Here is a 15,293-nt window from a genome sequence, read left to right on the forward strand (position 1 = left end):
TGAATGTGAGCGTAGTTGAAAGAGGAAGGCTGGGGCATGTATGACACCAGAAGGAAAGATATGAGGACAAAACTGGGACTGTATAATATAATGAAATCTAGAATGGACAATGATGATGATTAAATGTATAAATATAAGAAAGCTTTTATCTGAGGGAGAAAAATTGAATGTTACCACTGCAAGGTGTTAAAAATGGGATGGTATATGAAAAAAATACAATTAATGCAAATTGTAGTCTTCTTTCATTAATTATAACAAAGGCTATATACCAAAGTTAAATGTCAATAAGAAGAGGTATAAGGGAGGGGTATTGGATTCTTATTGTTTCTTTCTTTCTTCTTTTCTCCACTTCTTTCTTTGTAGAAGAAAAGGAAATGTTTCATATAGATTATGGTGGCGAATGCGTAACTATGGAATTATACTGGGAACCACTGATTGTACACTTGGGATGGATTGTATGTATGTGTAAAGCTGTTTAAAAACTAATCAGAAGGATACAAGTGCTGGAGAAGATGTGAAGAGAGAGACACGTGTTCCCTGTTGGTAGGGAAGAAGAATGGTGCAGCCCCTCTGGAGGACAGTGTGGTGGATCTGCAGAAGGGGCAGGGTTGCCACACGACCCTGCAAACCCATTATTTTACAAAAACTTGGAAGAACTCGAAGTAGGAACATGGATAGACATTTGCACACTGGTGTTTATGGCAGCATTATTCACGATTTGCAATGGACAAAGGTGGCCTAAGAGTACTGATGGTTGGAGGGATAAACTGTAGTTTATCATACAACAGAACATTAAGCATGCAACTAGGTGAATGAACCCCGAGATTATGTGGAGTGAAACAAGCCAGAAACAAAAGGACAAATAATATATGTCCCACAATACGGACTAAAGAGCAAACTCTGAGGATTAAATTTGAGCCCTTAGGTTATCAGTGCATAGAAAGTGGGCAGAGATTGGGCAATTGATGATTAAGGAGACAGAATGGTCAAATAACACTGTGTAAAAGTTCCTAAATTGTAAACTCTTACAGCAGTCACATCTACTCCTGAGTTTTAACTGTTATTACTAAAGTCGGAGATGCTGTATTCTTTGTGTATAGTTCCCTGGAACATTGGATATCTGTGTGACACCTGAGACTCAGTGTTAGAGTGCTGCAGCTCTAAAAGTCAGCATTACTCCACACAGCAATTGTTAAAGAAGCTGAAAAAGAGATCAGACTCCAATTAAAGATATGAATGAAATGGACTTGGTTAGGACAAAGGTAAATCAGAATACAGGATAAAGGAAATACTGTCTGTATTTTAAAACTTCAATTTCTGTGTAAGACCAAAGGAAGAGATTATCATTTGGTCCATAATTTAAATTTTCTGTAGCACACTATCTAATTTAACTTGGCTGGTCAGCTTACTTCATCTAATTAAATGGAACCTAGAATAGGAATGAGATCTTATTATTCAGTAAAGGTTAATGTAATACCTGAGTACACTGCAAAGTATTGTGGGCAAAAAATAAGAGTATTTGCGAAGTCCTCTTGAGGGGCTGGGGGAAAATGTGAAACTATTAAACTTCTCCATCTGGGGAATTCTTGGTGCTCTCCCAAGCATTAGTGACTTCCAATTTAATAAGTCAAGACCTCAATCTTAAGGCTTGCCTTTATGAAACTTATTTCTGCCATGGTGAAACTAGGCCTGCTTGTAATTATTCCTAAGAGTCGCCCCCAGACAGATTCTTTTGCTGCTCAGATGTGGCCTCTCGCTTTAAGCCAACTCTGCAAATAAACTTACTCCCATGGGTATAAGTCAACCCTGGCAACGTGGGATGTGGCTTCCAGGGATGAGACTGATCCTGGCATTGTAGGATTGAGAATGCCTTTTTGACCAAAATGGGGAAAAGAAATGGAACAAAATAAAGTTTCAGTGGCTAAGAGATTCCAAATAAAGTAGAGAGGTCATTCTGGAGGTTACTCTTATGCAAGCTTTAGCAAGATAGTCCATATTACCACAGTATGCCAAGCTCCAACCAACAGTATCCTGAAAACCCTAGAGAGTGCTCTAAGCTCTAAGTCTCTAAAAAAGTTTTTAATAAGTGTAATTTCTCAGAAACCTAAGGCCTCTAGATGATCCTGTGCCAGATAGGCCCTGAAACCCAGAGGTACTGGTCTCTCCAAGAACATCAGTCTCATTCCTCTATCCTATAAGGTCACCACCCCTTTCCAGCATGAAGAAGTTAAAATGGTCATTGCCCAGATATCCCTGAAGATTCAGAGGAAGATCAAATGAAAAGGAGGTATAACTGAGAAATTAGGATTTACCAAATGACATGACTGATTCATTATATTTACATATGTCTTTTTAGCGGCTAGTGTTTTAGAATACCCAGAAGGAAATAACTGAAGTTGCTGAACTATAGTCCAATAGCCCTGGTCTTTAATAATGGTCCTATAATTATATTGGGGAAAAAAAAGTTGATTGCCTGTGTTTGTGTGTATCTACTGCTGGATGCTTTATTCTGCTCCACTGACATATATATGTATCTGTCTCTGACAATACTACATTGTCTTAGTTAACCTGCCCCTATTACAAGTTTTAAAATTGGGTAAAGTCCAATACCAGCAGTCAAAAGAGGGTGCGGTAAAGAGTATAGGATGTTTGGGGATTTTTTTCTTTTTTTGCATGGGCAGTCACTGGGACGCAAACATGGGTCTCTGGCATGGCAGGTGAGAATTCTGCCTGCTGAGCCATCATGGCCCTGGGGTTTTCTTTTTATTTTTTTTTCTGGAGTAATGCAAATGTTCTAAATTGATCATGGTGATGAACACACAGCCATGTGATGATACTGTGAACCACTGATTATACACTGCAGGTGGACTGTATGGTGTGTGTGACAGTTAGGTTCAGGTGTCAACTTGGCCAGGTGATGGAGCTCAGTTTGTCTTGGTTAGGCAAACACTGTTCTAACTGCTACTACAAGGATATTTCACAGTTTGTTAATAAACTAGAAGACTGGTTTACTAAAACATCAGTCAGTGGACAGCATCTGTGGCTGATTACATCTACGATCAACTAAGGGTATGTCTTCATCAACAAGAGAATCCAATCAATTGAATACTTTTAAGGAAGAGGAGAGAATTTTCATTTTTTTTGTCAACCACTCAGCTTCTCCTGCAGAGGTCAGCAAGGACCTTTATCACAGTTGCCAGCCTCCAATTCATTCTGTAAAACTAGTATAATCTTAATACCAAAATCAGATAACATTAATATATGAAAGAAAAAACTCACTTAAGAATACTGAGGAAAAATCCTAAATAAAATATTAGCAGTGGCAGTGCTAAAGAAAGGATGGGAGAAGCTCACATTAAATATACACTAGAGGGGACTTCTGGGAAGGTGACAGAACAGGATAGGTTGAATTCACTTCTGCAACAAACAAGGAACAGTAAGAGAAGTGACAGAAAAACGACCGGGACAGTGGTCCTAGGGTGCAAATGATCTGAGAAGGTCTTCTATACTACATAGGGAGGTTCTGGATGAGAAAGCAGAAGAATTGAGAGGCAGAGAATCGTAGATCATAGAGCCAGTGCAAACAGCCTAATGCACCCTGTTCCAAACAGATGCACAGAGATCTCAGAGGTGCACGGAAAGGGAGGTGAGAAGTAGGAAGTCAAGCCACGTTGTTTGAACATGTCCCATTTCCACGTTTCACTTCCACATACCCCAGCCGTGCCCACCTGGGCCTCAGGCTTCTGTGCCCAGATCCCAGGGACCCAAGCATCCTTGCCCCACCCCTCCCTCCATGCACACATCAGCATCCAGTGCATCCTCGTGCACATCTGCATCCAACCCATCCTTGCACCCATGCATTTGTGCCCCATCCCCTCGAACCCTGAACCTGGCAACCTCACCCTGCACTGTGTGTACCACCTCTGCCATGCTGCCACCCGGTGCATCTGTGCCCTGCCTGCCCACGATCACCTGTAGCTGATCATGTGAGCATACAGGCCACAAGTTCCCCAGTACAGACACGTATATACTCCTGCCCCAGGCACACCCTGCGCTCTGCTCATGCAGAAACCCACGCATTGCACCACCTGCCCCATGCAGGGGCAAACCTGCATCCTGCATGCCCTGTCGCCCAGCCTTTCAACCCCTGCAACCCGCCATCCCACTCAGTGCACACCCCTGCCCCAGCGTGGCTCCTTCCATGCTGTACATGTGGACATCCTCAGTTCGCCACACTCAAACCAGCCCCCTGCCCCAATCCCTGCAGGCAATCATGTGCACATCCATGCCACACACACTCATCCTGCGCTCCCCCTGCACATGCAACCCACCACCTACACGCACGTACTCCACAACCCACCAACCTGCATCCCCCCAAGCCCCACCCTCTGTGATCCGACCTCCATGTGCCAATCCCCACAACCCCCATGCTTCATGTGCATACCTGTGTCCTGCCTACATACGAGCACCCACATCACACCCCTCTTCCTCAACCACCACCCTCTCATACAACACCCGCACGCACACACACATACATCCCAAATGTCTTCCACTGCACTCTGCCTTCATGTTCCTCAGGCCACGCCCAGCCCCTGCAATTCAAGGCCTGCCTGAGCGGCACCCGATTCCCACAGCCCTGCACCACAGCCCCAAAACCGTGCACACTGCACCCCATGCTCTTGGTCACCACCATAGTGCTCCTACCCCGCACCTAGACCTGTGCTGCAATATGTCACTGTGTCCTGTCCCATGCCTCACGTTGTGCCTCACACCCATCAGGCAAATACAAGACCTTGAACTACTGAGAGAAGTCAACTCCCAAAGTAACCCTATCAAAATAGTTGCATACCTCAAAGGCAACAGAAAATCAAATGAATATGCAGACAGATATATGAACATACAGACAGATACAACCCAGCTTAATGAACAAATTAAAACACCAAAAGAAACACAGACTTTGGAACAACTCATCAAGTTGCTCTACAACTTTTCTAAATAAAATAAATGGGTTGGCCAATAACATAAAGGTGAAGAAGACACTTCAAGAACACAAATAATTTAAAAGAATAAATAGAAAAATAGCACATATAGATGAAAGATACCATAGACCAAATAGAAAATATAGAATATATTCCCACCAGTAGTATATAAGTGTTCCAGTTTCTCAACATCCTTTCCGACATTTGTAGTTTCCTCTTTGTTTAATAAGAAAACAAGGGTCTAGATTGCAAGCTCTTATACCAATCACTTTTAGTGCTGGGGGTGGGGGGGAACCCTATTTTTATGCATGATTATTTTGTAAACCCACAACTTGAGTAACAAGATGAAAGGGAATTATCCCGTCAAATATAAACAGTATTATTAAAAAATGACAGAAATAAAGATGTGTGGTATTGATGCAATGAACAAAATGTAGAACAGAGTCACACTTGTATGAAAACTAATACGTGATAGAGATGACACTAGCTCAGTGGAGAAAGAATGGACATTTCAATAAAGTGTCAGTGCTAGCATATCTGATTATATGAGGGAAAAAATTATTCCCTACCTCATAACATATAGGAGAATTATTTCCTAGTGGATTAAAGATTTAAATGTGAAAAAAAAAGCTTTAAAAGTTTTAGAAGCAAATATATGCAAATGTATTTATGACTCTGGGATAAGGAAAGACTCCTTTAAAAAAGATACAAAAAGTACAAATCATTAAGAAAAGACTCACAACTTCTACTTCATTAAACTGAGTGACTTCTGTCATTAAAGTAAAATGACAAGTTACAAATTCAGATAATATATTTGCAAAACATAATCAACGAAGAACTAGAATCAGAATTATCTTCAATGAGTACGTGCGGGGAGGGGCATATACAAGAACTCTAACTCTGTACTTTCTGTGTGATTTTCTGTAAACATACAATTTTACTAGTAAAAAAACAAAAATCCTAAAAAAAATTTTATTTAGAACTTCTTTGATATACAAAAAGAAATAATCTAATAAAAAATCGGCAAAGAGCATGAAAAAATCATGTCATAAAACAGGAAACATTATTGGCCAATCAATAAATGGAAAGATGCATAAGTAATCAAAAAAGCACAAACCAACAGCAGCAACAACAAATTCCTGGGGAACAAAATGAATATGACATCCAGAGTTGTTACATTATATTATTTAAATGTCCAGGTTTTTTTTTTAATTAAATTTTTTTTTAAACATAACATATAAACACGAGCATTCTTACTATATGATCATTCCATTCTTGGTATATAATCAAAAATTTACAATATCATCACCATGATCTTTTCTTAGAACATTTGTATCAATTCAGAAAAAGAAATATAAGGAAAAAAGAAAAAAACTCATACATACCATACTCCTTATCCCTCCTTCTCATTGACTTTTAATATTTCCATCTACCCAATATATTTTAGCCTTTGTTTCCCCTATTTTTTCTATACCCCTTACCCTTTTATTGATCACTAGCATTTCAATCTACTAAATTTATTTTAACATTTGTCCCCCCCATTATTTATTTATTTTTAATCCATATGTTTTATTCATCTGTCCATACCATAGATTAAAGGAGCATCAGAAACAAGATTTTCACAATTACACAGTCAAAATGTCCAGTTTTTAACAACAACAACAAAATTATGAGATACAGACATGCAAAAAATAAAGAAGAAAATATGGCCCAAACACAGGAAAAAAAAGCAGTAAATAAAAACTGTCCCTGAGGAAGCCCAAATATTGGACCTGGAAGATAAAGATTTTAAATCAGTTGATTTAAATATGTTCAAAAAACTAGCAGAAATCATATCTACAGAATTAAAGGAAAGCATGAAAACAATATTTCACCAAACTGAGAATATCAATAAAGAAACAGAAATTACTTAAAAAGAACCAAAGAGGAAGTCTGGAGTTGAGAAGCACAACAACCGAAACAAAAAATTCACTAGAGGTGTTCAACAGCATTTTGAACAGGCAGAAGAAATAATCAACAACCTTGGAAATAGGTCAGTGGATATCTAGTCTAAGGAAAAGAAAGAAAAAAGAATGAAGGAAAATGAAAAAGTAGCTCAGAGAATTGTGAGGTATCATCAAGTATACCAATATACACGTTATGGGAGTTCCAGAAGGAAAGGAGCAGAAAGACTATTTAAAGAAGTAATGGCAGAAAAGTTCCCAACTTTGATGAAAAACATTAATCCACAGATCCAAAAAGACCAACAAACTTCAAGAAGGATCCAAAGATCATCAAAAGAGAAGAAAAGAGAATAGTAGTTGTGCATAGTTGGGAAAGGAGGAGGGGCTGACTACAAAGGGGCATCAGGGATTTGGGGAGGGGAGAATGGGAAACAATGGAGTTGTTCTTTATCTTGATTTTGGTGGTGGTTATATGAATGTATACATGTGTCAAAACAGAGTTGTACACTAAAAAAGGAAAAATCTAATTGCATGTAAACAATATCTCATTAAAAAAAGGGGATGGCAGAGTAAAGTGCTCTAAAACGGAACTTGGTTTTCTTGAACTGGAAATGACTGACTTCCTTTTCACTCTTATTTCAATAATCTCTCTTCAATGTTTTCAAAATTTAAGAATTCATTAAATTTACAAGTGCATACTTGATTTCATGTTAGAATCTAGATGTTTTTACAATTGAGATTATATATCTTTCTTTAAAAAGTAATAAAAATAACTAACCTGGGATGTTTGGGGGGTAGCCACACCTGTTGATGAATTATTTTCACACCATTCGTAGTCTCCTAATCCAACCATATAATTTTCACCACACACTCTTACATCTTCCAGACTCCGATTCTTTGACTGTTCAATTAAAACATAGAACTTAAAGACAATAGCACCATTATTCAATTATTTAAATATTACAATCTAAGAGCAGGGCAAGGCCCTGGAAGCAGAAACAAACAAGAGATAGTATATTCAAGGAGCTTACAATTCAGTAGAAAAAATAGGAAGTCAAAATATTTCAATTAAAATTACTAATAGGAGAGGGCAGACCATGGTGGCTTAGCAGGCAGAGTTCTCACCTGCCATGCCAGAGACCCGGGTTCAATTCCTGGTGTCTGCCCATGCAAAAATAAATAAATAATAGGAGAATCTCTGACTCTCAAACAACATTTCTTGGAATATTTTTATGTTATGTGGCATTTTACTTAAAGTATCATTATTAAGCCATCATTATGCCAGACAAATAACTCTTTATCAAGATTCTATATATAAGAGGCTCTGACAAAGTAGAAGGTGGATGAGAGGCAACTTTGAAATTCAGGTTTCTTGATTCTAAGAACATACTAAATGGTTAAAAATTTCTACCAAGAATAAATTACCCTCATAAAAGATCTCTAACCAACAAGGGATCTGAGGCTAACACTCATCAGAGTAATTTATTTTCCCTCATTCTTTCTCCTTTATAAATAAAGGATATACTAGAAAAACACTAAATTCTACAATTGTGGCACGCAATCGGATTTTTTATTTTTCCCTCCCACACTTTTCCTCTACATCTAATTAACCTGGCTAGGTGATTTTGCTTGGATTTCTCACATTTCATCCTCTGCTTCCCAAATCCCACTACCATTGTCTCAGTTCAAAACCAAATCCTCTCATACTTGAACTATTCAAAGCAAAAATTTGGTCTGTCATCAACCTTTTCACCCTTTAAACCAGAGATGGCAGTTTTCCATGTTTGCCAATTACCATTAATTAGAAGTGGTTGGGTGGAACGGTAGGTTGAAAAAGATACTAAAGCTAAGTCTAGGCCCCTCTATGTAAGGTGTTGTAGGAATGGTCGCTGTCTTCGTTACTATTGTGGATACTAACAGCACACAAACAATCCCTGATCGGACAATTCTATATACCATGTGATGAATTTTTCAAAATCATAGTCATGTTTTGCTCTTGCTCAAAAATTTTCAATGGCTCCCCGTTACCAATGGCATCAAGTCCAAACCTCTGACATGGCATTTCAAGGATCTCTATAATCTACTCTCATCTACCTTTATAGCTCACTCACTCACTCTCTCCAACTTTCTCACTCTTGGGCTAAACTCATCATTCTAATCAAACAAGTCAAGCCACTGTCAATGGACTATATCAAGCACATTTAGGCTCCAGAGTTTTTGCTAATCCCAATTTTTTGCCCTACATGCATGATGCTTCTTTTCCATTTTCCTGACCTCAACTCTAGGCCAAGTTTGGATCATCTGTGGTGATCACTGCCATCTCTTAAAGCTCCTAAAGCATACCCCTAGCTACTCATCTGGCACCAACCATCTACTATGATGTAGTTTTATCTATATGCATGTCTTGCCTAAACTTGACTGTTAAATTTATTCAGATTTATTTCCCAAGAGCCTAGCATGGGGCCTGAAAACGATAATGACGTTGATGATGATATAGTCTTTTGTGACTCTTGAATTAGATTGTATTATTGTTTCACTGAAAATTCCTATTGATTGACAGTCCATGACTACTTACTTTCTTAAAAACAATCCAGAGATAAAGGGCAATTCTATCAATGAGGAGAATGGTATAAAGAGACTATGTGGCTTGCTTCAAGTCTCAATGATTCGCATAGCTCAGAAAAGTTCAGAAAAGAACCCAAAATGTGATTTCTACTTTCTTTCTTGTCATTAAAATGTCATCTCATATAAAATTGATTTCATAACATAATGGCCAAATAATTATTACATAAATCATCCATGTAGTGGAATGAAGATAAGAACAAACATCTCACTCAGGAGGGCCACGGTGGCTCAGTGGCAGAATTTTCATCTACCATGCCCGAGGCCTGGGTTCAATTCCCGGTGCCTGCCCACGCAAAAAAAAAAAAAAAAAAAAAAAAAAAAAATCTTCCTGGGTCTTTTCCATGTGGATACTTTGTGAACCATAGAAGCAGAGCAACTGGGATGAAGCCCAATCCAGATATAAGAAAATCCAATGCTTCAGGAAAATATTTCAGAATCCTCTCTTAGGAGGCCTGTAAATGTAAACATTTAGCTGAAGTAGTAATTATCTGGAATTATCTTGATTAGAAGCAAAAATCATGGTTTGGGCCCTCCTAGGTTCAAAAGTGTCCCGTGAATCCGAGAGCCAAAGGATTTGGCAATATGGACAACAGGACGGGGGTATTCACCTGTCCAGTAATACTCTCAAAGAACAGATCAGAAAACTATCCCAGGAATGAGATTATCTCACTTTGGAGATTTCTTTACACAATAGCCACTTCTACTAACATTTTTAGTAATAGTTTGGTCAAAAGACTACCTAGGAAGGGAAAAATAAAAAGACTACCTAGGAAGTAAGGAGGGAGGCTATGGAAACTGGTTAGGTCTGGCAGAGACATAGATACCATTATACCTGCAGCATGTGATTCACAAGTACCAAAAAGAGAGATCTAAAGGAGGTGTTCAAGGAATTGGGGAGCAAGGAGGATGGTAGGATTCAACAAAAGATCTCAAAAGAGGTGACCTTTTAACTTTTTTTTAATACAGCTAAGACCTTAAAAAAAAAAATCTCCTTAATCAGAGTCATTTGGGTTATTATAGATTCCAATAATAGGGCCAACTACCTCTCTGAATATGAAAAACCTATAGTTTACTAATTTAAGATGGTTTTGATTGTAACCTGAATTAATCAGGGAGATTATATTACAAAGTTCCACACCCATCTGGCAAAGTATTTAGAAGGGTGAATTTTAAGCCACAGGAAATACAAGGTATCACATAGAAGACAGAGACTAACTCAAGTATCATGAATGATGCGATGCTTCCAAATATGGAAAGCTTTTTCACTTCAAATATCAATGACAAAGGAAAATTTGAAAAGACAAAATACAGAAAAATCATTTCATTATAACTAATTCCTAAACGAGGAATCTAAGTTGCATGAGCTATAGCTACTGCTCACAACAAAAATGTAAACTCTTAACATAAATCACCATCAAAATACCATTAAAGTATTTCATGTCATATAATATAAAGTACTATTTATATACTGTACTCACATACAATTTAAAAAATTATCTATAGTCCAATAATAATACCATGTCCTTTAAAAACACTTACATGTACATAAAAGGTATAAATGAGCCCACTAAAAAAAGACTGAAAAGACATAGTAAAATATTAATTATATGATCTAGAGGTAGTATGCTTATAGGTAAGTTCTATTTTCCTTTTAGCTTATCTGTAGCTTAAAGTTTTTCTACAACAATCAGGAATCACTTTTGCAAGGAAAAAAAAAGCAGGGGTGGGGGGAAAATGATCTTTTTTAAACAACCTGCTAAGATGCAAATTTTTAGAATTCTAGTTCAGAATTTCCCATTTTCCTCATCAAAAAATGTTTAAATCCTAAAATGCCTTGCCTCTAACTCCTTGACACCAGAAAAGTTAATTTTCCCAGTAATATATGCACTTATGAATTGGGAAGAACAGTAAGTGTTCACATAAAGGCTCTAACATTTACCTTGAAGTCTGTGAATGGGGAAGCATTGACTTGTCCACAGGAGAAAGAAGGAACCCTTAAACGAACTGATTTTCCCCGAGCCTTCTTGGCTAGAAGCAGAAGATAGGTAGCTGTGAGATGGTCATATTGCCACTGCAGGGAAAGAAAAATCAAGCTGTTTAGAAGACTACAGTTGGTTGTTAAATAACGTTCTTTTTAAAATTAATTTTTATTTTTCTCAATGTACTAAACATTAGAATTTCAAGTCAAACAGCTTTACAAAGCATATACTGAAAAACAGCAACCCCCGTACCATACTTTATACACACAAACGTATACACACACAATTTCTATTTCTCAGAAGCAACCACTTTTAAACTCCTTTAATTATTTTTTCTGCTTTTAATTCTGTATTTCTAAATTACTTGCGTCTGCAGCTCTAGATTTCTTTCAGTTTCATGTACTATCACAGATTTCCTAGTTCAGCAAAATAAGAAATTAGCTCTTACTACTAAGAGCTAGTAGTAAGCTCTTACTAAATTACTAAGTAGAGTAAATTACTACTCTCCCTCCATCCCCATACCATAATCTTATCACAATGTTTACTAAATCATATTACATATATATATTATTAAAATTATGTAAACATTATTCACAACTAAGCATATTCAAAATATTTAACTGGTACTCTGATACCAACAAATCAGAACAGAAACCAAGAATTTAGCAGGGTCCCAGGGAAACCCTGTCATGCAAATATCTATTAATTTCTGGAAGGGGAGTGTCTAGAGGGATTAAGAAAGAAAGCAGGACCACAGGGAAAGTACTCAGGGCAGTGGCTATTTACCAATAACCAAAAAAAAAAAATATATATATATATATATATATGTTCTAATATCTTAAAAACCCATATAACCATACTGGTTGAATATTAGTGGCTGCAGCTAATATTAACCAATAATAAAAGCACAAAGGGTACTATCCTTTTATTAGCTCCATTTCTAACTTAATTTTTCCTGAAATTGAAAAAAAAGGTGATTATACTTCTAACACTCAACCTCACACTCTCCAACACTATTCATCTTCTCTCAATATGTCCAAACACATTGCCTGATTTCCTTTAGCCCTTTTATTGAAGACATTTGACCTGTTCCACCCAGGGCTGGCTTCTTTCCCAGCTTGCTACTCAACTGTCAATCTAGGAATTCCCTTTCTTTCTATCCTACAATGCAGCCTCAGTTTCTTAGATCCTAAGTATTCCTCTTTCTTAGTTCACTCCTTGTTTTGGTGGAGTATATCCTCCAGTAATTTCCAAAGGGTGGAAGCATAAAAAATAAATATTTGAGATCTTACATGTTTGATAAATGGTTGTGTCTTACCCTTATTCTTTTTTTTTCCTTACCTATCCTCATTCTTTTTTTTTATTATTAATTAACAGAAAAAAAGAAATTAACCCAACATTTAGAAATCATACCATTCTACATATGCAATCAGTAATTCTTAACATCATCACATAGCTGCATGATCATCGTTTCTTAGTACATTTGCATCGGTTTAGAAGAACTAGCAACACAACAGAAAAAGATATAGAATGTTAATATAGAGAAAAGAAATAAAAGTAATAATAATAGTAAAAACAAACAAACAAACAAAACCTATAGCTCAGATGCAGCTTCAGTGTTTTAAAATGATTACTTTACAATTAGGTATTATTGTGTTGTCCATTTTTGAGTTTTTGTATCTAGTCCTGTTGCACAGTCTGTATCCCTTCAGCTCCAATTACCCATTATCTTACCCTGTTTCTAACTCCTGCTGGACTCTGTTACCAACGACATATTCCAAGTTTATTCTCAAATGTCCATTCACATCAGTGGGAGCATATGGTATTTGTCCTTTAGTTTTTGGCTGGATTCACTCAGCATAATGTTCTCTAGGTCCATCCATGTTATTACATGCTTCATAAGTTTATCCTGTCTTAAAGCTGCATAATATTCCATCGTACGTATATACCACAGTTTGTTTAGCCACTCTTCTGTTGATGGACATTTTGGCTGTTTCCATCTCTTTGCAATTGTAAATAACGCTGCTATAAACATTGGTGTGCAAATGTCTGTTTGTGTCTTTGCCCTTAAGTCCTTTGAGTAGATACCCAGCAATGGTATTGCTGGGTCGTATGGCAATTCTATATTCAGCTTTTTGAGGAACCGCCAAACTGCCTTCCACAGTTGTTGCACCATTGGACACTCCCACCAACAGTGGATAAGTGTGCCTCTTTCTCCGCATCCTCTCCAGCACTTGTCATTTTCTGTTTTGTTGATAATGGCCATTCTGGTGAGTGTGAGATGATATCTCATTGTGGTTTTGATTTGCATTTCTCTAATGGCCAGGGACATTGAGCATCTCTTCATGTGCCTTTTGGCCATTTGTATTTCCTCTTCTGGTAGGTGTCTGTTCAAGTCTTTTTCCCATTTTGTAATTGGGTTGGCTGTCTTTTTGTTGTTGAGTTGGACAATCTCTTTATAGATTCTGGATACTAGACCTTTATCTGATATGTCGTTTCCAAATATTGTCTCCCATTGTGTAGGTTGTCTTTCTACTTTCTTGATGAAGTTCTTTGATGCACAAAAGTGTTTAATTTTGAGGAGCTCCCATTTATTTATTTCCTTCTTCAGTGCTCTTGCTTTAGGTTTAAGGTCCATAAAACTGCCTCCAATTGTAAGTTTCATAAGATATCTCCCTATATTTTCCTCTAACTGTTTTATGGTCTTAGACCTAATGTTTAGATCTTTGATCCATTTTGAGTTAACTTTTGTATAAGGTGTGAGATATGGGTCTTCTTTCATTCTTTTGCATATGGATATCCAGTTCTCTAGGCACCATTTATTGAAGAGACTGTTCTATCCCAGGTGACTTGGCTTGACTGCCTTATCAAAGATCAAATGTCCATAGATGAGAGGGTCTATATCTGAGCACTCTATTCGATTCCATTGGTCGATATATCTATCTTTATGCCAATACCATGCTGTTTTGACCACTGTGGCTTCATAATATGCCTTAAAGTCAGGCAGCGCCAGACCTCCAGCTTCGTTTTTTTTCCTCAAGATGCTTTTAGCAATTCAGGGCACCCTGCCCTTCCAGATAAATTTGCTTATTGGTTTTTCTATTTCTGAAAAATAAGTTGTTGGGATTTTGATTGGTATTGCATTGAATCTGTAAATCAATTTAGGTAGGATTGACATCTTAACTATATTTAGTCTTCCAATCCATGAACACGGTATGCTCTTCCATCTATTTAGGTCTTCTGTGATTTCTTTTAGCAGTTTTTTGTAGTTTTCTTTATACAGGTTTTTGTCTCTTTAGTTAAATTTATTCCTAGGTATTTTATTCTTTTAGTTGCAATTGTAAATGGGATTCGTTTCTTGATTTCCCCCTCAGCTTGTTCATTACTAGTGTATAGAAATGCTACAGATATTTGAATGTTGATCTTGTAACCTGCTACTTTGCTGTACTCATTTATTAGCTCTAGTAGTTCTGTTGTGGATTTTTCCAGGTTTTCGACGTATAGTATCATATCATCTGCAAACAGTGGTAGTTTTACTTCTTCCTTTCCAATTTTGATGCCTTGTATTTCTTTTTCTTGTCTAATTGCTCTGGCTAGAACCTCCAACACAATGTTGAATAATAGTGGTGATAGTGGACATCCTTGTCTTGTTCCTGATTTTAGGGGGAAAGTTTTCAATTTTTCCCCATTGAGGATGATATTAGCTGTGGGTTTTTCATATATTCCCTCTATCATTTTAAGGAAGTTCCCTTGTATTCCTATCCTTT

The 15,293-nt window shown here is 37.2% G+C and overlaps 1 protein-coding gene across 6 annotated transcripts in view; it reads right to left on the reverse strand.

Annotated features, from left to right (window-relative positions):
* MELK (maternal embryonic leucine zipper kinase) overlaps positions 1-15,293 on the reverse strand; it is a 207,344-nt gene that overhangs the window by 17,232 nt on the left and 174,819 nt on the right. For all 6 annotated transcript variants that reach the window (XM_077147691.1, XM_077147695.1, XM_077147694.1 and 3 more), the window contains 2 exons: positions 11,487-11,618; positions 7,701-7,823 (listed from right to left, as the gene is read on the reverse strand). In XM_077147691.1, the coding sequence (XP_077003806.1) occupies positions 7,701-7,823; positions 11,487-11,618 (255 nt within the window). The remainder of the gene's footprint in view (positions 1-7,700; positions 7,824-11,486; positions 11,619-15,293) is intronic.

The sequence above is a fragment of the Tamandua tetradactyla genome, chromosome 2 (genome assembly GCF_023851605.1).
Source record: "Tamandua tetradactyla isolate mTamTet1 chromosome 2, mTamTet1.pri, whole genome shotgun sequence".
In the NCBI taxonomy this organism is placed as follows: Eukaryota; Metazoa; Chordata; class Mammalia; order Pilosa; family Myrmecophagidae; genus Tamandua; species Tamandua tetradactyla.